Source organism: Pipistrellus kuhlii, unplaced genomic scaffold (assembly GCF_014108245.1).
Source record: "Pipistrellus kuhlii isolate mPipKuh1 unplaced genomic scaffold, mPipKuh1.p scaffold_m20_p_3, whole genome shotgun sequence".
Classification (NCBI taxonomy): domain Eukaryota; kingdom Metazoa; phylum Chordata; class Mammalia; order Chiroptera; family Vespertilionidae; genus Pipistrellus; species Pipistrellus kuhlii.
Window position 1 is genome coordinate 153,755,032 of NW_023425529.1, and position 23,294 is coordinate 153,778,325.

The 23,294-nt window shown below is 36.0% G+C and overlaps 1 protein-coding gene across 7 annotated transcripts in view; it reads left to right on the top strand.

The window, feature by feature from the left end:
* TPP2 (tripeptidyl peptidase 2) overlaps nucleotides 1-23,294 on the top strand; it is a 79,519-nt gene that overhangs the window by 40,408 nt on the left and 15,817 nt on the right. For 6 of the 7 annotated variants that reach the window (XR_004991078.2, XM_036456141.2, XM_036456143.2 and 3 more), the window contains 15 exons: nucleotides 895-994; nucleotides 4,482-4,630; nucleotides 8,218-8,333; nucleotides 8,845-9,013; nucleotides 10,248-10,405; nucleotides 10,718-10,794; nucleotides 13,081-13,187; nucleotides 14,963-15,117; nucleotides 16,617-16,733; nucleotides 16,983-17,083; nucleotides 17,686-17,782; nucleotides 18,876-19,013; nucleotides 20,883-21,127; nucleotides 21,388-21,466; nucleotides 23,205-23,243. Coding sequence is in view for 6 of the 7 variants with exons in the window: in XM_036456141.2 (XP_036312034.1) it covers nucleotides 895-994; nucleotides 4,482-4,630; nucleotides 8,218-8,333; nucleotides 8,845-9,013; nucleotides 10,248-10,405; nucleotides 10,718-10,794; nucleotides 13,081-13,187; nucleotides 14,963-15,117; nucleotides 16,617-16,733; nucleotides 16,983-17,083; nucleotides 17,686-17,782; nucleotides 18,876-19,013; nucleotides 20,883-21,127; nucleotides 21,388-21,466; nucleotides 23,205-23,243 (1,847 nt within the window). In the remaining variant the exon portion in view is untranslated. The remainder of the gene's footprint in view (nucleotides 1-894; nucleotides 995-4,481; nucleotides 4,631-8,217; nucleotides 8,334-8,844; nucleotides 9,014-10,247; nucleotides 10,406-10,717; nucleotides 10,795-13,080; nucleotides 13,188-14,962; nucleotides 15,118-16,616; nucleotides 16,734-16,982; nucleotides 17,084-17,685; nucleotides 17,783-18,875; nucleotides 19,014-20,882; nucleotides 21,128-21,387; nucleotides 21,467-23,204; nucleotides 23,244-23,294) is intronic. The other variant, XM_036456139.2, reaches the window with a different exon arrangement.

The following is a 23,294-nucleotide window of genomic DNA, read 5'->3' on the forward strand; positions in this document are numbered from 1 at the left end:
TTATAGTGTACGACTAATTTCATAGTATAGTTTTCTCCTTTCATTTCTCTTAGAACATGTAGAAAGAACCAGATGTAGAAGAAGGAAGCTCTATTAATGAAAAAAACACTTGAAACACATTTGTTCCATGAATGTGCCTTTTTTTTTTTCAATCTTTGATCTTCAGATATGCTGTAGTGTTGTCTGTTTCATTGTAATCTAATATAAAAAATGCCTATCAACAAGAGCTATGGGAAATCAAAATTAGTCATAGTATCAAAATGAGACAGCTAGCATTATAGTACAGTAGCTGATAACTTATGCAGAAAAACCCACAAAATATAAGACCTACACCCTGTTCTTTTTAAATATGTTGCATGAATTAGAAGGATGAATTGAAAGAAATGATGCCTACAATTTTTATTTTTATTTGAGATCAAAATAAGGCTTCTGCTTTTTGACATTTGTGATCGGATATATGATTATAAAAACTATTAGGTCTCAGATACTTTTTCTGGTGAATATATCAATTGCCTAGGTACATGCATATTATACCTGTCACTAGTATGTATATATAATGTTTGGGTATCAAAGCTTCAAAATTGCTCCTTTTAAAAAAATTTTTGTCTTAAAATAAATGATCTTACAAAAATAAGATATAAATATAAGACATACTTTTATTTATAGCTACTAAATTTTAAGGTATATTTTATTTTATGTAATTTCAAACCTCTTGCTTAAATATTCTGTTAAATCATGTGTTAACGGAGCCTACCAGTGATACATACATTGTGTATTTCAATTATCTAGATACTAGAGGCCTTGTGCATGAAATTTGTACACTAGTGGGGGTTCCTTTAACAAAGTCTGTACCCTCTCACAATCCTTTTGTTAATTATGAAATCTATCCCACAGGTGTTGGTGCTTATGTTTCACCTGATATGATGGTTGCTGAATATTCTCTGAGAGAGAAATTACCTGCCAATCAATATACATGGTCTTCTAGAGGGCCCAGGTAGGTGGAGGATAGGACAGGTGGACTATTACAAACATTTGGCTAAATTTTATATGGTAGAGTTTTGCAATTTTACTGGTTCTAATAGTTTTTACTTTTTCAGCATTTTCATTTTGATTGAGAATTTATCTCAAGGAAACTGATCATTAAAGAAGTAAAATACAGCCATTTCATTGTTAGATGTAACCTGAGTATAAATTCTTAGGCCTGTGTCCCAAATCCTTCATTTATGAGGATCTGAATGCAAAGTAAGAGTTAGGTTATCTTTAGAAAGTAACGAAGGCCTCTCTTGTAGGACTTTTGATGTTTGAACCTAGGTGAAACAATGGCCCAACATTTTGGAAAGTGTCACAGTTATAAACCTGCAGCCCCTGTATTTATGTGTTTAAAGTTATAATGTATTGAACAATTTTTGTTACAATCCATAGTAGGCAAGTTCTGTTTGATAAATGAATTTTATCTACTTTGGTTTCTTGAAGGCCCTCTGTGAAGTATATTTATCTGATTCCAGGAAATTATTAACTTTCTCAAGAGGTATAGTAAGCTCACATTTATATAACCCCTCATTATGATATCAGTAAGTACAAGTACCTTCTAGAAAATAAAGCCTATTTTAATTCATCTATTTACCTCTTTGGAGTTATTTTTATTTAAAGAGAATCAACTTTGAATTTAATTCAACAAATACCTTGCTGCCTGCAGTAATAAATGAATAGGTTGTCATCCGATTTCACAATTTATTTTAGGACATTACATAGGTGGGAGTATCACTTCCTTTTGAGTGGAACCCCTCAAGGAGTTGATAGTATTAGAGTGGGCCTTAAAAGATGGATAGGACCCTCGCTGGTTTGGCTTAGGGGATAGAGCATCAGCCTGTAGACTGAGGGGTCCTAGATTTGATTCTGGTCAAGGGCATATGCCGGAGTTGTGGGCTTGATCCCCAGTGGGAGGTGTGTAGGAGGCAGCCGATCAGTAATTCTTTCTCATCATTGATGTGTTTCTCTCTCTCTCTCCCTCTCCCTTCCTCTCTGAAGTTAATAAAATAAAATACATATATTTTTTAAAAAGATAGGTAGGATTTTGAGATAGAAGTATGGAATTTTATATGGAAAGAATAGCATGAACCCAAAGATGAGCAAATTTTAATGCAGAGATTTGGGAAAAATAAGTAGTAATTGGGTTTGTTGAATATATAAAACATATTAAAGGGACTATTGGAAGATAACATTAGGAAAATTGGTTGGGATCAGATCAAATATGATAATGCCAAATTTAATCCTCTGAGTTACAGTATCTTCCTTTCTCTTACGTAATTTTTCTTTAAAAAATAAAATTTATTTTAGTAGTTTTTTTTAAATAACTGTCATTAAAAGCAATCAGGCTGTGGATTTCCATGTGGTTCAAGAAGCTTTGCCTATCTTAGCACCTATGTTATATATATACTGCCCTCATAAGCCCAACTAACTGGCCTAAAACTCTACATCATTGAATAAGAGTGGCTAGAAATAGGATAAGAGTCAAAGTCAACAAATGTTCATATCTTTTATGTTTAGTTAATAAATGCATTGATTATTAAACTTGTTCTTTTCTAAAATTGATTTTTAAATATTGTTTTAACTTATAGTCAGGATAAACAGCAAGTATTAGAGAATGTTTTAAATCAGCTTTTGTCAGTTTTATTTTTACATATAACATTTAAATAATTATTTTAAGAAAATGAGTTCATGAGTTGTGGGTGAAGCTCTGATTAAGCAGATAGTGGTTCACAAACCAGTTTTCCTAAGAATTGAGAGCATTGGTTTGATGTTTACTGTACTGTAAACATTGAATGTTATTGGAAAGACTTGTTTTAATAATTAGGCTGTGAAATATAAAACATTGACTAATGATTACTGAATGAATATATTCTTTAGGCCTATTTTAAAAATCCTCTTCATCAGGAAAGATTGTCAGATAAAGAAGTTACCTGAATTCCTGATGTTTACAAGTATGGCATATATCTTAAAGACAGATTATCAAATAATGCCTACATAAACACTTTTTGAATTTTATTACATACTGTATTTTAGAAGAAAATAAAATAGTTTTTTATTTTAAGAAAATTTTAATATAATGTTTGTATAAGGTTTTTATAAAGGATATGTAAGTTTACATTAGAAATTTTTATTTTAATACAATTTTTATTTACATTTTATAGAACCCATTTTTAGAACACAGATTAAATGCTTTACTATTAGCCACTTTAATAGATTAGTGGGAAATTAATAAGTAAGACTGTTAGAATTGATGACTCTTCCAAGTTATTTTCTTTAATAATAAGATACCAGATACTCATTGTGAACATTGGCAGACAATATAGATGATGCCAAGAAGAAAGCAAAAACTACCCTAAATCTCATCTGTAGTATGTTTGGGTAACAACCTTTTAGTCATTCTGTGCATAAATGGGAGATCACACTATTCAGGCACTTTTGTAACTTGATAATACTACCAGTCAACAGCTATTTACAATATTTGTTTTAAGATAATTACTAAAAGGATGCCACTCACCCATTTCATGAGGAAGATATGGTTTGCATGTTTTCAGATCTCTGTGTAAAAATATGAAACCAAATTGCACTGGTATCCCTCCCAAGAATAAAAATAACTTAATCAGTTGGGGAAGAATGGTAGGAAGGAAGGACAGCCTCTGTGAGGAATTTATGGCCACTCTTCCAGGTGGAAAGAAGTGTAGTGTGCCTTTATTCTTCCTTTACTTGGGGCAGAGGACAGAGCATGTGTTTGGGGACAATGCAATAATGGCTCTACGGACTTGAATTCATTCATTGGTAGCCAAAGCCCTACACCAGGCCGCACTGTTGAGTTCAGCTGTCCAATATGGCAGCCACTAATCCCATGAAGTTAGTCTTGTGTTAAGATGTGCTGTAAGTGCTAACTGTACAAATACTTTCCAGTACAAAAAAAGAATATAAATTCATATTTTTTATCAGTTACATACTGAAATTATATTTTGGCTATGTTGAATTAAAAAAGACCTTATTAAAATTAACTTCAAATTCTTGTCACTTTTTTTTAAATGAAGCTTTTAGAATATTTAAAATGACATGTGTCTCACATATTTCTATTGGACAATGCTATATTATTATAATTCAGACAAAGGCAAAGCTTATTCTCAGAGAAAAGAGAGGTACAATCATTAAGGAGTCTGAGCAATGCAAAATTTATTTTAAAGAATATATCTAATTTCTTTTTCATAAACATACCCGATAATCTTTTATACTTAAGTCTATTACACACACACACACACACACACAGATTTTTTACTACAAAGGAAAAAAACTGCTCAATGGGGAAATAATTGTGTTGAGTATTTTTCCCCATTGATTCCAGTGATTTCAAGGAGTCATGGGATTGTACTGTAAATTACTTGAACACCATATTTATCCAGTTATTATCATTGTAAGCAAACTAATGGCCTTTTTTTCAGTGCTGATGGGGCCCTTGGAGTGAGTATAAGTGCACCAGGAGGAGCCATTGCTTCTGTTCCTAACTGGACATTAAGAGGAACTCAGCTAATGAATGGGACATCTATGTCTTCCCCCAATGCATGTGGAGGCATCGCCCTGATACTTTCGGGTAAGGACATTTACTGCTCTCCATGGTACTATTTCAAATAAAGTGATGGTGAATTTTTAGCTATTGCACATATATTTTAAGCACAGTTTAATTTCTTTCCTTCCTCTCTCCCTCCCTCCCTTCCTATCTACATCTCTCCTCCCTCCTTTCCTTCTTTCCTTTTTTTGTTAATCCTCACCCAGGGATATTTTTCCCCTTGATTTTTAGAGTGGAAGGAGGTGCAGGGAGGAAGAGAGTGACATCAATGTGAGAGACACATCAATTGGTTGCCTCTTGCATGCAGGATAGAACCTGCAACCCAGGTACTGACCTTGACTAGGAATCCAACCCAAGATCCTTTAATATGTGGTCCTATGCTCTAACAACTGGGTCACAGTGGCCATGGCTAATTACTTTTCTTAATGATATAGAAGTGGCATATAAAATGGATTTTAAATGTATTATTTTATAATTTACCTTAGTCCTGCTACTAAAATCTATTGTTTATTTATAAGGTTAGATAAGTAGGTATTAAGTATCTAGGTAGTTTTATGTTTATAGTATAATATTTAGGTAATAGACAAAAGACTAGAAGCCCAATGCATGGAATTCCTGCATGGGGCTCAGCCCTCATGCCCCAGTTACCTCACAACCCCCCCCCCCCCCCCCCCCCCCCCCCCGCTCCTCAGACCACTGGTCCTTCCAGAAGGTCGTTTTGCCCTCTAGTCTAATAAGCATATTAGCTCTTTCTTATGGATGATTATTGAATAAGTTTATCTTACCATGTTGCAGACAGTAATTTTCTGAAATTCTTAGGGTGAGAAAATGTGATAGAATTGATAATGTTCTGGGGCTCAAAGTAAAGTTTAAGGTGAGAATAATTTACGTGATAACTAGTGACCTGGTGCACGAAATTCGTGCACGGAGTGGGGGGGGGGTTCCCCTCAGCCCAGCCTGTACCCTTTCCAATTGAGGACCTCTTGAGCCTAATCCCACAGGCCAGGAGGGATCCCACAAGGATCGAGCCTAAACTGGCAATCGGACATCCATCTCATGATCCAGGACCACAGGCTCCTAACTGCTCACGTGCCTGCCTGCCTGATCACCAATAACTGCCTTCCCCTTCCAATCTGATCTCACCCCCAACTACCCTCCCCTGCTAGCCTGGGTGCCCCCAACTGTCCTCCCCTGCCTGCCAATTTGGTTCTGATTGGTCATTTTCTGTGCCAATCAGCATCAAAAGTTCCACCTCCTGGACAGCCATTGGCTCCTCACAGTTCACCCAGATTTGGTTCTGATTGATCAGTTTCTATGCCAGTCAGTATCAAAAGCTCTGCCTCCTACGCAGCTCCTCATAGTTCATCCAGATTTGGTTCTGCTTGGTTGGTTTCTATGCCAGTTAGCATCTCTGGGCCTATCTCCGGGCCTGATCAGAAAAGTGGGGCTGATCAGCAGCCTCTGCAGAGGTCCGGAGAGAAGGAGAGAAACAGAGGCATGGCTGCTAGTGAAGCCTGGAGAGAGAAAGAGGCAACGGCTGATCAACAGCTGCCACAGAGGCTGCAGATCAAACCCTACCTCTCTATCTGAGCCTGATCTGCAGCCCCCTCGGCAGTCAATGGTGGGTCGCCATGGCAACTCAGCACTCACCGCAGGACTGACTTCCGGTGTTTGGTCAACAAGCCTTTGGTCGTTTTGGATGTTATGGACTCTGGGTTTATATATATTAGGATAATGATTTGACTGTGTATTTATTATTCATTCAAAAAATACATTTATTTATTGGCTATTAATGACTATCAAGCATTATTTTAGCGCTGGGGCTAAATTAGTGAACAAAACATCAAAAATACTTGCCCATGTGGAGTTTATATTGTGGTTGGAGGAGATAAACTACAAAAATAAATACTAAATAGTTATTGCCCAGGTTGGGGTGGCTCAGTTGGCAGGAGCCTTGTCTTGCATACTAAGAGGTGGCATGTTTGGTTCCCAATCAGGGCACATACCCAGGTTGTAGGTTCAGGAAGACGTGCAGGAGGCAACCAGTCAATGTCACTTTCCACCTCTTTCCCCACGGCCCCCCTTCCTCTCTGGAATCAATTTTTAAAATTATTTTTTAAATGTAATTGTCTATATTAGTTATTAGAAGGTAATGAATATTTCTGCGGAGCAAAGTGAAGTGGAAAGCGACATAGGAATTTCTAGCATGCTGTGCAGGAAGCTTATGTCATGAAATAGGGTGGCATTGACATTGACTAGCACTCAAATTAGGGTACCCTGACTGTGGTAACAATTCCACCTCAGAACTGTCCCTCTCATATAATTTCCAGGACTCACTACCCTTATAACTAGTCCTGTTCAACCTCACCAAATATTTCAAGTTTGCTCATGCTTCCTGTCTTTGGTTATAATGCTCTCTGCCTAGAATTCCTTTCTCCCATTTTTTGGACTTGCAAACTCTTGTGCATGTATTTGTTCCTGTGATAGAGCTTCACCTTATTTGCTCTTACAACATTATGATGTTTCCATGTTTGTTTTGCTCATTTCTTAAAATATCATAAGAGTTTACATGTTTGTTGAGCTCTGGAGAGGGCAGGAATACTATATTACTTGTCTTTGATCCTTAACAGCGGGCATTAATGCAGGGTTTACAGATTGGTCACCTCTATATCCTTCCCATAGAACAGTCATTCCCAGCCTGGGTGCCCTCTAGCATTATCCTGGAAATTTTTAATTCATATTTGTGTCTGGGATCTAGTCTCAAAGATGCTACTTTAATTGGTCTATGGTGAGGCCTCAGCATCTGTGGTTGTTTAAGTCCTCCTGGTGTTTATATAACATGCAATCAGTTTGGAAAATACTGCCAGCAACTATACAGTGGGAGCAAAAGTAGGTTTATAGTTGCTCATGTGGAAGATAATAGAATAATTAGTAAATACTATTGTACAATAATATTATAAGAATAAACTATTTTGTATACTCACAACTGTAAACCTACTTTTGCTCAACAGTTGATAACTAGTGCACGGAGGAGGGGTTTCCTCAGCCCAGCCTACACCCTCCAATCCGGGGACCTCTTGGGGGATGTCCCACTGCCGGTTTAGGCTTGATACCTATGAGATCCCTCTGGGTCTGTGGGATTGGGCCTAAACCAGCATTCGGACATCCTTCTCACAACCTGGGAACGCAGATTGTTGTTTTGTATTGTTTGACCAGCAGTGTTTTAAAGCAAATGTCATTGGAATGCCTTTAGGTCTATGCTGCTTACATTTACATTATCTCTGCATAGCCTGTTTTCATGCCCTTGCATAATGGGAACACAGTAATTTTTCTTAAGTAAGTCTTTGTGTGATACCAGCAGTTTTGGTTAGATTGTGTAGTGGGTGTTTTTTGTTGTTGGTGGTGGTTTTTTTTGTTTTGTTTTTTTGTGTTTTTTTTCTTTGATGTGTGTGTGTGTGTGTGTGTGTGTGTGTGTTTTAAGATTTAAAAGTGAGTGTTGAAACACAAGACATGAAAACTAGGGAATGCACCTGTTATCTGTACTGTTGAAGGGGGAAAGGTTTTAAAGTAGTGAGTTCTCTAACCCCCCCTTTTTTTTTTTTAAATCTTAGGTCTGAAAGCTAATAATGTTAACTACACAGTTCATTCAGTCAGAAGAGCTCTAGAAAACACTGCAGTGAAGGCTGACAATATAGAAGTATTTGCCCAAGGACATGGCATTATTCAGGTATTGTTTGTATGGAAACTGATGTAAGTCATTGAGAAAATATTTTAGCTTTGTTGGATAATATTTCCTGTTATAATGATGATTGAGTATATCTAATTCTAGATTATATCATCATAGTGGTCTCTGAACTGTAAGCAGAGAGGATATGAAAACAAATTTTTTAGTTAAGACAACTTTGTTGCAGCAAGATAGAGAAATATAATACATGTAAAACCTATAGAGGGTAGAAATTCAAAGCAAAGAAGTAAAAGGCAAAAACTGGTAAATCATACTGGTGTATGGGAGAGTTCCTCACTTTGGTCAGTTGGGAATAATAATGTGAATGAAGAAAGTAGAAGGAAAGGTGAATCCCGTAGTTAGACCGTAATTTGTCTATGAATGTGTCCTTGCACTCTTAATTTTTGAGAGCTTAATATAGATAGAAATTAACTTTAATCAAATTGGTAACGTGCAACAAAATATTTTCTTGACCTAACCATTTATATCTTACTCTCTCTGTTCTTGTAATTAGGTTGATAAAGCCTATGACTACCTCATTCAGAATACATCATTTGCTAATAAATTAGGTTTCACTGTTACCGTTGGAAATAACCGTGGCATCTACCTCAGAGATCCTGTTCAGGTGGTGGCACCTTCAGATCATGGTGTTGGCATTGAACCTGTATTTCCAGAAAATACTGGTAAGTACTAAATGGATGGTAAGCTCAAGTGCTCACATTTATTATTTAAGTGAATAGTATAATAGAGAAATGCTGTTTGGGCTAATGTTCTAAAGAGAAAACATAAATTGACAATATTATTATTATTTTTTAATTATTGTTTTGTTAAATTCTCACCTAAGGATATGTTTTTATTGATTTTTAGAGAGAGAGAAAGAGAAACGTCAATGTGAGAGAAAAACATCAAACGGTTGCCTCCCATACATTCCTGACTAGCGATCAAACCCGTAACCTAGCCAAAACTGGTTTGGCTCAGTGGTAGAGCATCGGTCTGCGGACTGAAAGTTCCCTGGTTCGATTCTGGTCAAGGGCATGTACCTTGGTTGTGGGCACATCCCCAGTAGGGGGTGTGCAAGAGGCAGATGGTTGATGTATCTCTCTCATCGACGTTTCTAGCGCGCGCGCATGTGCGCGCGCGCGCTCTCTCTCTCTCTCTCTCTCTCTCTCCCCCTCTCTCTCTCTCTCTCTCCCCCTCTCTCCCTTCCTCTCTGTAAAAAATCAATAAGATATATTTAAAAAAAAAACACACACACACAAAACCATAACCTAGCAGTGTGCCCTGACCTGGAGTCAAACCCTCAACCTTTTGATGTATGTGGCAGCTGACGCTCCAGCCAGCTGAGCCACACAGCCAGGGGCAGTATATTATTTTAAGTATTACAGATTTTTGAGAAAAGGTGATGGCACTTAGGAATTCCAATACTATGGCAATTCAGTTAGCATTGTGACTATCCAGGAAAATATGTAGAATGGGCCTTGAATGACCCATATTTTTATTAAATTATGTGTAAATAATCAAATGCCTTTTCTTTTCCACTTTTAATCCTTGGGTATAAGGCAGAGTAGGAAGTAGAAGCAGCCAAGAGTGCCTCTGTTCAGTGAGGTAAACAAGAGAGTCCTCACTGTATACAATATTTGACAGACTTCATGTTGATCAAATGCCATTTCCACATGCAGTAGTGGAAAATATCCACGCAAACTCCTTATATTAATCTAAGGCTGTAGCAGTATTGAGTGAAAGTGTAAATGGATTATAAGTGTACTAAAACATGAGGAAGATTCTCTGACTTTTATTTAAGCTGTGTTTTGTCTAGGGCCTTTTACAAATTTGCTAAATTTTCATAAGAAAAGATAGGACTTTTTTAAATGAAAGAGAAAGTACTAATCTTTAATTTTTATTTTTCTTTAATGCCAGAAAACTCTGAAAAAATATCTCTTCAGCTTCATTTAGCTTTAACTTCAAACTCATCTTGGGTTCAGTGTCCTAGCCATTTGGAACTCATGAATCAATGTAGACATATAAACATACGTGTGGATCCCCGGGGTTTAAGAGAAGGATTACATTATACAGAGGTATTGGTGTAGCTTCATCTCTCTCTTTTTTTTTTTTTTTTTTTTTTTTTTTTTTTAACTTTCTTTACCTTTAAAATGTTTAAAAGTACTTTATGTGGCAGTCCTTTTCCCTATTAGTGTGAATTAGACAAGGGTTGTTTTGGCTATTTGCCATTAATCATGTGACATGATAGCAGAAAATTAATCAGCTGGTGCTTAAGATCTTTAAATTTTTATATTAGATTAATTTATACTATGAATAGATTATACTTTTTCCTTTTTTCTCTGTTTAAGTTAATTATGGATACCAAAATGTAACATGCTGTTTTTTAGGTATGTGGCTATGATATAGCATCCCCTACTGCAGGTCCTCTGTTCAGAGTTCCAGTCACCGCAGTTATAGCAGCAAAGTAAGTAACATGTTACCCTCTAGTAACAACTGACACTTGAACAACAAAGTTTTAACTGTGCATTCACTTACATGTGATTTTTTTTCAATAAATACCTGTGCTTATACTGTTCTTGATTTGTAGTTGGGAATCCACAGGTGTGGAAGGCTGACTCTGCTCTGATCTATACCATTTTATTCAGGGGCTTAAGCATCTGCAGATTTTGGTACCCATGGGTTGTCCTGTAACCAATCCCCTGTGGATACTGAGGGACAACTAAGTTTTGGGGGAATCAAAAGTTATACATGGATTTTTGGCTGCTTAAAAGGTCAATGTCCCTAAATCCGCATGTTCTTTAAGGGTCGACACATTTTTTTTAATGGTTATTTATGGCAACAATGTGAACTTTTAAAGGGTTAATAGGCAAGAACTAGATAACCAGGCTTTAGTTCTGCTCCTTGCTCAAGGTTCAAGTGGCACATAGTCAACCATGTTATTCCTTGTTCACTGTGAGAATAAGTGATGACATCTGTTCTGTGCCCCTGCATTGAAACTGCCTTCCACCAGGATGCTGATGCCCTTCTAACTGTCTGATTCAGAGGACCTCTTAGTCTTCATTTTGCCCACTCCCTCTGCAGTATTAATATATGACTTCATCCTCTTCTGCTCTCACTCCATTGTAATCCCCTTGTCATCTGGGATTGTTGTTTTCTCCTGATTTGTCCACTTCTCCAGTCACCTGCTGTTGCCAGACTCTTTGCTTTCCGTCTTGTCTTCCACATGAAGCCAAGGAATTCAAGGCTAACCATATTGCTTCCCACTTAAATATATCAGTGGCATGTTCAAGGACCAAGTTATGCTCCTTAAAATAGCAAACAAGGATCCTTTATAAACCAGTGTTTCCTGTCATTTTTACATACACCATATTCCATGAAGTTACAGATGCTGACACTCCAGGTTTCCTTGGGACTGGGTTGATTTCTTTGTTTTGGTCTCCTTTCTCTCAACCACCAAGCATGTTCCTGGTCATCCCCAGGGGACGGGAGGCCCTTCTTGCTGCTTCCTAATGCTTTTTACATGCCTAGGTAACAGACTTCAGTGAATGTATTGTGATTTTTTAAAATTTAATTTACCCACCTACCCACCCATCCATTTGACTATGAGCCCACGGAACTGTATCTTTCATGTTCAATATGGAGCCCATTTTACAGTATTTGTACAAAAAAAATGGTTTAGTAGAGGAAGGACATGATTGAGATTATATTATATGAGTATTGGAAATAATAGAAAGTTCTAGGTTAAACAGTTTTTAGATAGAATTAGTTACCTGGTAAATATTAAAAGTGCAATAGCCTTAGCCAATAGGAAACAGGATGAAATTAAGGCGGTAAAAAGTGACATACACATGAAAAATTGCAGGACAGTTAAGTTCTCAACCTTACGTTTTGTAGAAGTCCAGTAGGAGCCTAGACAAAGTATGTATAAGATTCAGGCATCAGCTGAGACATTATCTCCTTCAGGAAGCTTTCCCTTGTCCATTTGGATGGACCAAATCTCTTCTAGCACATCCGGTCTACCAAGAACGTGTTGCATTAAATGTCTCAGGTGGTTTTTCTGCCCCCTCTAGATTGTTTGTGGCAAAGGAAAATATTTTATTTATCATTGTATTTGTAACTCCTTATAACAGTGCCTTATATAGTAGGCTCTCGTTAAATTTTTGTCACACTGACTAGAATTTGTCTTTAGTGTGTACTTTAGATTTTCATAGTGGGTAATATACATTAGTCTTTTATGCTTCACTGACTTCTTAAAAAAATGCTATGGAAGTAGATTCTTTCTTTACTGTATCCTTGAGATTTGCAAACATTTTGAAACTACAAAAGGGGATTTATTTAATACTAGTCTTAGAGCTATAGTCAGTATCAATGACATAAAAAATTATCTTTGGTTGTAATATTTAGAGCTCTCTATAGCCCAGATTCTGGTAATTGGAAAAATTCTGTGAATGTAGCACAATTTTTTTAATGAAAAAAGTGAACTTGCTTATTGTGTGTGTATGTGTATCTTACATCTTATAAAGCAGACAGGTAAAAGTAGGAAAATCATTTATACTGTACTAGCCAGAGTTTATCTCTGCTAATATGTTGCAAAAATGAGATTGTATTTTACACACTATTTTGTAACCAGTCTTTAAGTATTTATTTCTAATGAACTATTAAAATCTAGAGTACTAGTGGGCTTATAATTAATACAAACCTTTTTTTATGAGAGTACCACATTTAATCATTAATTTGTATTAATTTTCAGAGTAAATGAATCATCACACTATGATCTAGCCTTTACAGATGTACATTTTAAACCTGGTCAAATTCGAAGGCATTTCATTGAGGTTCCTGAGGGTGCAACATGGGCTGGTAAGTAAAATTAAAGTCTGTCTTGAGCACTTACCTTTTTGTACATTCTATCTCTTTTATGATTATGACTTTGTAAAGTTCATGTATCTGTAATGCATATTTTTCTCATAACAGTATATATTTGGCACTCTAGATTTGCTAGTAGACTTTAAACTTTTTAAAGATCTATTATTATTTATCATTGGCTCATACATCAGATCATCTAGGCCATCTTAATATGTTTTAATATTCAAGATTTTAACTTAGTTTAGCATAATGCCTTACCTGTTAGTGATTGGAGATGGAATTGCATTATTGAATGATTCTGGCTGCTATGCATTTACACTGAGCCTCTTGCAGATAGTATATAATGATAGGCTCTCATGAAACGTACATTAACCATTTTGAAGAATAAAAATTTATAGTTAATACTGATTCTGAAATCTTTTTGATGGTAGATGTTAGTAATTATAATGCCCTAATGTGACTTCTTTAGGCTGATGTTGAAAATAATTAGTTTTTGTTGTTGTTGTTGTTTTTTTTAATTATAAGTTAATCAGATGATCTAGAATGGAAAGAGATCAGAGCATTTAACAATCTCAGATTAGAAATGTACTGCAGGGGGTGGAGGAAATGGGGAAATGTTGGTTGAAGGGTACAAACTTTCAGCTATGAGTAAGTTCAAGAGATTTAATGGTGACTGTAGTTAACAATACTGTATTGTATACTTGAAATTTGCTAAGAGAGTATATTTTAAATGTTCTTACTATCGAGAAAATTGGTAACTGTATTGTGTGTGTTAACTAACCTCATTGTGGTAAACATTTCATAGTGTTTAAGTACATTAAATTATCAGGTTGCATGCCTTAAACTTATACAGTGTTATTTATCAATTTGATCTCAGGCAGGGATGAAGCTAGGGGTAGGGGGTCAAAGAGAGAAAAAAAAAAAAGTACTACAGATGATTCATATTTCAAATAAAACTTACTGTTACAACATCAGGTTTTATATTATTAGCAATTGATTAGGTTCACAGAGCTTTGTGCAAACTTAACCTTGTGAACCAGAGAAATAAGCCTTGTTAGTTCCCTGTAGTAGAGTGGGTATTCAGTACATAAGCTTCTGATCCTGCTTCACGGTGATTTGAGCTTACCTCCACCTCTGCCTCAGAATAAAGCTGAGCATATGTAGTTCTGACATTATCCCTTTTAGAAGCAAATAGACTACAAATAAGCGAGAGAGAGAGAGAGAGAGAGAGAGAGAGAGAGAGAGAGAGAGAGAGACAGACAGACAGACAGACACACACACACACACACACACACTAGGAAAAATTATTAATGAAGTTGAATAGATACTTACGGAATTGAAGCATGATGACAAATAGAGGTTTCTAAAATTAAAATCCCTTTATCAGGAATTACTTGGCTTTTTACTAAAACAAGAGGAAAGGTTGAGCTTAGCAGAGGAGAGAGGAACTTTAAAAGGCATCTGATTAGGATAATTATGTGTCCACCTATGGAAACCTAGGTGGACACATAATTGTCTAATAGTATTTACAGCATAATGGTTGTTTATTTTAATCCTGATTTATTTATTTTCCATAGCCGAATCTTCTACCCTTTCAGCTTTATAATACTCTATTGAGTCTTTGTTTTTAAAAACATATGCAAATTTCATTTGAATATATCATTTGATTATTGATATATTATTTCCTAATAAGTGGGCATTCTTAAAAATCATTTTTATGTCCATTTTGATTCTTATCAGTATAAAATTTTGCTTCTTTTTTATTTTAGAAGTTACAGTTTGTTCTTGTTCTTCTGAGGTGTTGGCCAAGTTTGTTCTTCATGCAGTACAACTTGTGAAGCAAAGAGCATATCGAAGCCATGAATTCTATAAGTTTTGTTCCCTTCTAGAAAAAGGAACACTGACTGAAGCTTTTCCTGTCTTAGTAAGTTTTAATTAATAGTCAAAATCCTGAAACAATTTCTTTTCCCTTTTGGTGTGGACTAAGTATTTGAATTTGAATTTTATTTTATAGTTTATATTCAGAGTTTTGGGGGGCTCTTTATTTTGTTAACTAGAGGCCCATTGCACAATATTCATGCAAGAATATGCCTTCCTTTCCCTGGGGGTGTCTCCCAGCTGCCTGGGGGCCTGCAAGTTCTCGCTCCCGGCCAGAGCCCTGCTGGTTCTATGCATCTCTTAAGTTATTTTAGTACTGCCCATGATGTTAATTTGATTTCTAGGTGAAATCAGGTAGGCAGGCTGCTTCTTATAGAAAGTACTTCAAATATGGCAGGTCTCCATTCTTACCTATAGCGTTAGAAGTAATGACTAGACCTCCTCCATGGAAAGTGAGTGTACTGACGTTCTATCTTGAACTTGCTCCATAGTTGGTCATATGATCCTTGCCGATAGCTTACTTTTCTTATTATTTTCACTTGTGTTCATGTATGTATCAGTGTTATGATTCACCTTTAAACTTTTTAATGTACTAATTTTTAGAAAACATACTTTAAAACTGAGCACTAGGAAGTTTTTGTTTTTCATTATTTTAATGGGGAAAAATATAATCATAATTTCATTTTGTTTTTGTTGTGAGGCAGCTTGGAGCCTCAAATTCATCTATAGCTATTGATTATGCATTATAAAGCTGTAATACCTTTTCTCCTATCATTTTTCCTTTGATCCTAGGTTTTTTTTCCAGTTTGTTTTCACCATTATTTTATTGTATATGTTTTCAAAAGCTGCCTCAGATCTTTTATGACAAGTAGTATAGGATTATCTATACTAATAAAAGGGCAATATGTTAATTAGACTGGGTAAACTGACCATCTTCCAGACGTACGATTTCCTTCTGGACAAAGCCATAGTGGTGGGAGCAGAGGCAGAGGCAGTTAGGGGTGATCAGGCTGGCAGAGGAGGGCAGTTTGGGGTCAAAATCAGGCTGGCAGGGGGTTAGGGGTGAGATCAAGCAAGCAAGCAGGCAGCGGCATTTAGGCGCTATCAGGCAGGGGCAGTTAGGGGTGATCAGGCAGGCAGGTGAGCAGTTAGGAGCCAGTGGTCCCAGATTGCAAGAGAGATGTCCCCGATTGGAGAAAGTGCAGGCTGAGCTGAGGGTCACCACCTTCCCTCTCCACACCTCCCCCCTTCTCCACCCCCCCTTTTGTGCATTAGTTTCATGCACTGGGCCACTAGTAAGTAAATAACTGTATGTATTTAAATGCCTGCACTATATCCCTGCAACTGTAATTTCCATAACTTCAAGCACAGTTAAAAGTTATTGTGTTTCTTTGCTTTACAAGTAGGAAAAGTTTGAAGGCAAAGAATTGCTTTGAAACATCTATTATTTATATTCTATAATTTGAAATAAAGAGAATATTGAGCATATGTAGTTCTGACATATCTGAGATTATTTATATATTTGTAATTTATTTTTCTTTGCAGGGTGGGAAAGCAATTGAATTTTGCATTGCCCGTTGGTGGGCTAGTCTTAGTGATGTCAATATTGATTACACCATTTCTTTCCATGGAATAGTTTGTACCACTCCTCAGTTAAACATTGTGAGTTCTGCATTTTCATTATGTTTAAAGTCAGTTGTTTGTGTTATTGAAAAATAATCTTACTGGTTGGATTTACACTTCATTGGGGACATTACCAGTAGTTCTTAAAATAACCACAGGTAATTTAAAAGTAGTCCTATTCATGGGTGCTTATAAACTTTGCACTAGACATTTATTTTAAGTGTTAATGTTGTCATAAAATATTTTCAGTGAAGTTTGAGAAACTAATTTGATAAATATTCTTCATAGCATGCGTCAGAAGGAATCAACCGTTTTGATGTTCAGTCCTCCTTGAAATATGAAGATCTGGCTCCCTGCATAACTTTGAAGAGCTGGGTCCAAACACTACGGTATCATTAAATGTTTTAGGGCTAAGGATGTTGAGTATTGATGTGGTGGGGGGCAGGAGGATCTTACACTCTTTGAAGAGATAGTGATTTTCTTAAATCCATCTGAATGTTGAAAATGAAAATTCAGTTTTTGACACTTTATTCTCAGAATCGTGGCAGGTTTCTGAGTCAACCCCAGTAGTAGCTTCTAGCATTATATAGCATGTAAAATTTTCAGTGCAGCCAGCAGGAACTGTCCTGCGAGGACTGAGTACCACCAGCAGTCAAAACCTGTCCTTTAACACTGTGCTAGTAATTGCTACTCTAGCATCTAACATTGGGATCCAATTACACTACAGACTGTTAGTTGACATTTGAAAATGTTTTTATCGTGAAAAGATTATCTTCATAATGTTGCAAAATTTAAACTATGATATGTATTGCTATGGTTCAGTCAGTAAATAATTAGGTAAGTTAATGATTAAAATATAAAGTATACTGAAAAGGGTAGTATTTAGGAATGTGTATTTGCGCCTTGTGGTATGTTACAGATTTTGTTGATTATAGTTTTGTCTCATTAAATGAATTATTGAATCAAATAATTACTCATTGTCTAATTACAGCCCACAGAGTGCAAAAACAAAACCTTTAGGATCAAGAGATGTTTTGCCAAATAATCGTCAACTTTATGAAATGATCCTTACCTATAACTTCCATCAAGTAAGTATCTTTATAATAAAGTAGACTTTATTATAAGTATCATTATAATAAAGTAGACTTTTACAGTACACTTTTGTGTTTTGTTAATGAATCATAAAATTTAAAACAGAAGGATGATAAATTTAGTATATGTAAATATGAAATAGAATCAAGTAACTAATAGTGCTCAATTTGGAATTATTCTTTGGGAAATTATGATTTATAATGATCTAAGTACCATTTAAGTCTGAAGTCACAAATCCTAGTTTGTGGTAACGTGGCCTTTGAGCCTTAGATTTTGTAATCACTGAATCTATTCACTGTACGGTATTACCTGTCCAGTGGTTAGGTGTCTCATCAATGCCAGATGCCTTCTGAGTATGGCAGTAGTTGGCCTGTTTGCTTTCTGTGAAGCAGGCTTTGGAGCAGAGAGACAATAGAATAATTCCTAGGTTGAATGAGTGATAAAGGTATTTGAGGCGAGTATAAATGTTGGATAAAAGAGTTTATGTAGGATCCATAGATTTCAGTAAAACTCTTACTGAAACATAATATTTGGTTTTCATATTTAGGAGATTGATTTCAATGAATATAAAATTTCAGTTTTATAAAGAAAATATGTCAATTTATTAATGAATACGAATGGATAGGTTTGTATTTTTAAAAGTTTATACAAGAGAAATACTTGTTATAAAGGCCGAAATACTGGATGTTCTACATTTAAAAAATTGATTACCACAAGAAAAAATTTTCATCGAGGGGAAATGATGAACAACATAGACTGATGAGCAAGAACAGACCCAGAGACAAGAGCCATGGATCAGACTGTTGGACCTCATAGGGAGGGTGGGGATAAAAGGGAGAGATCAACCAAAGGACTTGTGTGCATACATATGAGCCTAACCAGTGGTCAAGGACAATAGGGGGATGGGTACATGAGGGGAATAGGAATGGGGGGATGAGGACAAATATGTGATACCTTAATCAATAAAGAAATTTAAGAAAAAGAAAAAATTTTAATACTTTGATGTAAAAGTCTCATTAGTAACAGTATTACAAATCTTCATTAGAAATCATGTGAACCACATCAAGTAGTAATTCTTTATTTTTATAGCCCAAAAGTGGGGAAGTAACTCCAAGCTGCCCACTACTTTGTGAATTATTATATGAATCAGAGTTTGACAGCCAGCTGTGGATCATCTTTGATCAGAATAAAAGACAGATGGGTTCAGGCGATGCCTATCCACATCAGGTATGAAATTTGCAGTGATTTTAAAATTAACAAATTCCTGATTTCTTGTTATTGTAATATTTGTGTTGTATTTTTTTTTTTTTTTTTTTTTTTTTTTTTTTTTTTTTTTAGAAGCTCAAATGTCTATTTTAGAACAGAATGGGACAACTTTCAGCCATGTAGTTTAGCTGATTAAGTTTTGGGGTACACGAAGGCAAGGATGACTGGCCAGCCTAGTTTTTTATTTTTATTTTTTCTGCTTCCTACTCACTGCTTCCACCCATCTGAAGGTGGAAGTCAAATCTTCTAATATAAGTGATCACATGGAAATGATCTTAGGTGTTAACTGGATAAAGAACACAATAGCAATGTCCTAGAACTTTCAAATTTATCTTTTCATTGTACAGCTGTGTATTGAGCACTTCTGTATGCCAAGCGCTCTGCTTGCACTATTGTATTGATCGTAAATTATAGAAATGTTATCCCTGACTGAAATATTGTTACAAATAAATAAGGTAAATCTTGTAACATTTATAATTTAACACTAAACTAGAGGCCTGGTGCATGAAATTTGTGCATGGGCGGGGGGGGGGTTCCCTCATCCCAGCCTGCACCCTCTCCAATCTGGGACCCCTTGAGGAATGTCCGACTGCCCGTTTAGGCCCAATCCCACATAAACAGGCAGTTGGACATCATTCCCACAATCCAGGACTACTGGCTCCCAACTGCTTGCCTGCCTGCCTTCCTGATTGCCCCTAACTGCTTCTGCCTGCCTGCCTGATTACCCCCTAACCACTCCACTGCCAGCCTGATTGATGTCTAACTGTTCCTCTGCCAACCTGTTTGCCCCCAACTTCCCACCTCTGCCAGCCTGGTCATTCCTGTCCTCCCCTGCAGGGTTGATTGCCCCCAACTGCCCTCCCTTGCATGCCTGGTCCCTCCCAACTGCCCTTCTCTGCTGCTGGCCATCTTGTGGTAGTCAACTTGTGTCCACAGGGGGGCAGGATATTTGACCACTTGGAGGCAGCCATCTTATGTGTTGGAGTGATGGTCAATCTGCATATTACTCTTTTATTAGATAGGATTTATCTTCTACAATTAAAACTTTGTAGCCTGGAGTGGAACCAAACCTCCTGTTAGCTCCTTGAGGTCAGCCATTTCTGTTGGAATTTATGTATCTTCTAAAATTGAAACTTTGTAGCCTGGAGTGAAGGGCTGAACTGCCCAGGGATTCACAAGTTTGGCTTCCTCTAGCACCCCAGGCGTCTTGGTTGGGATTAATTTGCATACTCACTCTGATTGGATGGTGGGCGTGGCTGGTGGGTATTAATTTGCGTATTAACTAGGTGGAGCGTAGTAAACTTTATTGCTTAATCTCTGATTGCTTCTATCAGCAATAAAGTGATGTGGTGTTTTGGTTGTAATAGAAAGATTACCAGTCATGTATATACACATGTGTGCATATCTGCCTTAGAAATTATAAGCACCTCAATTTTGCTAATTTTGTGTGTTGTTTTATAAATTCTTGAGTAACCATGAACTAGAAAATAATAGCTTTTCTCAGCCTGGAACAGACTAATGTAGCTGAAACTATGGGAGTAAACTGTAGTTGTAAGAATGAGGGCTTGGGAGTCAGACCTGCCTTCAGCTCCCTTGTCCTTCACTACTCTATATGTGACCTTGGACAGTTCACTGATGTCCCTGGTCCTGCTTGCTCACATGCAAGATTGAAATTTCGTGCGTATGTAAAAGTGTGTGTAGTAGCTTATGCTGTACCTCATCTGCTGTTAAGCACTCTAAGTTGTAACTGTTTCTGTTTATCTTCTTTCTATAATTTCTGTTTACTTGGCTAAACTTTACTTTTTTTAAATGTTGTTTTTTTTCTTTTAGTATTCCATGAAACTGGAGAAAGGAGATTATACAATTCGTCTACAGATTCGTCATGAGCAAATCAGTGATTTGGAACGTCTTAAAGATCTTCCATTTATTGTTTCTCATAGGTTGACTAATACCTTGAGCTTAGATATTCATGAAAATCATAGCCTTGCACTTCTAGGAAAGAAGAAATCAAGTAATTTGACACTACCACCCAAATATAACCAGCCATTCTTTGTTACTTCCTTACCTGATGACAAGTAAGTGGTGTTGTTGCTTATTTAATGCCTGCCTTACACACTGTATTCTATTAATGTTAGTTCATTACCTTAGGCTAAAGTTTTAGTATGTTGTGATTTACCATTTTATACTAAGGTTACCGATATTTGTCCCTTTAATTTTAGAAGTCTTAGCTATGAAAATTATTTCAGAATGTAATCATTTTGTCCTCCTCCCCCCACTCCTAATTATCTTCATGAAACGTTCTCATTTTTCTCTCTCTCTTAAATCTTCTTGTTAGAATACCTAAAGGGGCAGGACCTGGATGCTACCTTGCAGGAACCTTAACATTGTCAAAGACTGATCTTGGAAAGAAAGCGGTAAGTACTAGTTTTGTGTGTGTGTGTGTGTGTGTTGTGAAGGGCGGATTTTAACACTGAAATTACCTATTCTAAAATTTCCTTTTCTTTAAAGATGAATTCCACATTTCAGAATGGGTAAAAAAGAAGATCTCCCTAGCCAAAATATGTATAATTTTTCCTCCAAGTTACTAGTAGAGATCAATTAATATTTTTTTGTACTTTAAAATATTTAGTATTCTTTTTTGCAGGTATAAGTTACTCTGGCCCTGAATCTGTCCTACCTTGCATGGCTGATATACTTGACTTTTTCATCAAGTCAAACTTGTATGTGACTTACTTGGCTTAAATGAATGGTTGGCTTCTAAAAACTAGTCAGAACAACTGCTAATTAACGATATTTTTCACACTGTACAGACCTTTCTCTTGTTGAAATTTTACATAATTATGTTGTATAAGGTATTTCTTTTGGCATTGCCTTTTATTTTGGAGTTTCAAAATTATGGGATTTTTTTTGTTAAAAACATTTTTCTGTAAGGAGTATAGTTTGATAAGTAACTCTTCGATTTTCTCTTTTCATTACAAATTTATTATGAGAGAAGTGTATATAGCTCTGTCACCTTTTTTCATATCATTTTAGCTCAGTGCTAGTAAATGTTGTCATTGTTATAATTTTGTATTTCTCTTTAGCATTAATTAGTTCTTATAAGCTAAGCCTAATGCTGAAATCTAGAAATTCTGTTATCAAATGAATAGATCTCATAGATATTAACAAGCACACTTATTTCTTGTCACTTGAGTCAAAAACCATTTATTTGCTGTCATAGAGGCATAACTTGGGAATTTTGTGCTTAGAAAAAGTTATTTTCCCTGATATTTCTTGAGTTTCATTTCAGTTTATACTATTTATTATATACTTTAATATGATTTGAAGTGAATGAAAAGTTAATTGTACTGCAATTCATGGATGCACTGATTTAAGAACTAGTAGTCTTTCTTATAGACATCATTTCCTGGGTAGTGTGGCCACTTCCTCAATGGGGCTTCAACTGTGAGGCTTCAGTGATGATGTTGTAACTCTTCTGAAGTGTCCACTTCCTTGTGATGAGTATGACAGAAGAGCATTGTTATTAAATGTATGCTTTTTAGCAATTCAGAGATAGTTGCTACTTCCTGGCTGCAGTTGTGAAAATATAAACATCTGGATTAACTCTAGTTATTACTTACCAGGGTAGATGTTCTTGAGAGATAGCAAAAAACTAAAATTAATTATATTTTCCAGCACATTTTTTATTTATTAATCTTCCCTCAGTAGTTTTGCATTTTTTTAATGATTTTTGATAGTTGGGAAGGTTAATTTTACTTCTCTTTGACTTGAATGATGCTTTTTCTATGAGAGCGTGGGTGTATGTGATTGTTGTGATGTCCTTAAAAATCAGACTCTGTAGACTGTCAGCTAAATTTAATACTTCCAAAAGTGTTTTGATAACTAATGGATTTTGCTCTACTGAATTTTTGAAATAAGTTGAAAAACATTCGCCCTTAAGAATATCATTTCAGTGCATTTTTATTTTTAAAAAAATCAAAGTGGCAATATTGCTTTATTTAAAAGCATGCCATCTTGATCACAGACTTGACCCTTATAAGTATGTGACACATACAGGTGGAAAGTAAACTGGGAGAAAATTATACAGAGGTGGTGTCTCCATCCTGTGTAGATGATGCATGTTTTCTTACAGAATGTTGTTCTAACTCCCAGGGGCAGTCTGCAGCAAAACGACAAAGAAAATTTAAAAAGGTACTGATTGTCAGTTTTTTAAAAAGATGTCTTAAAGCCTTATTTGCATAT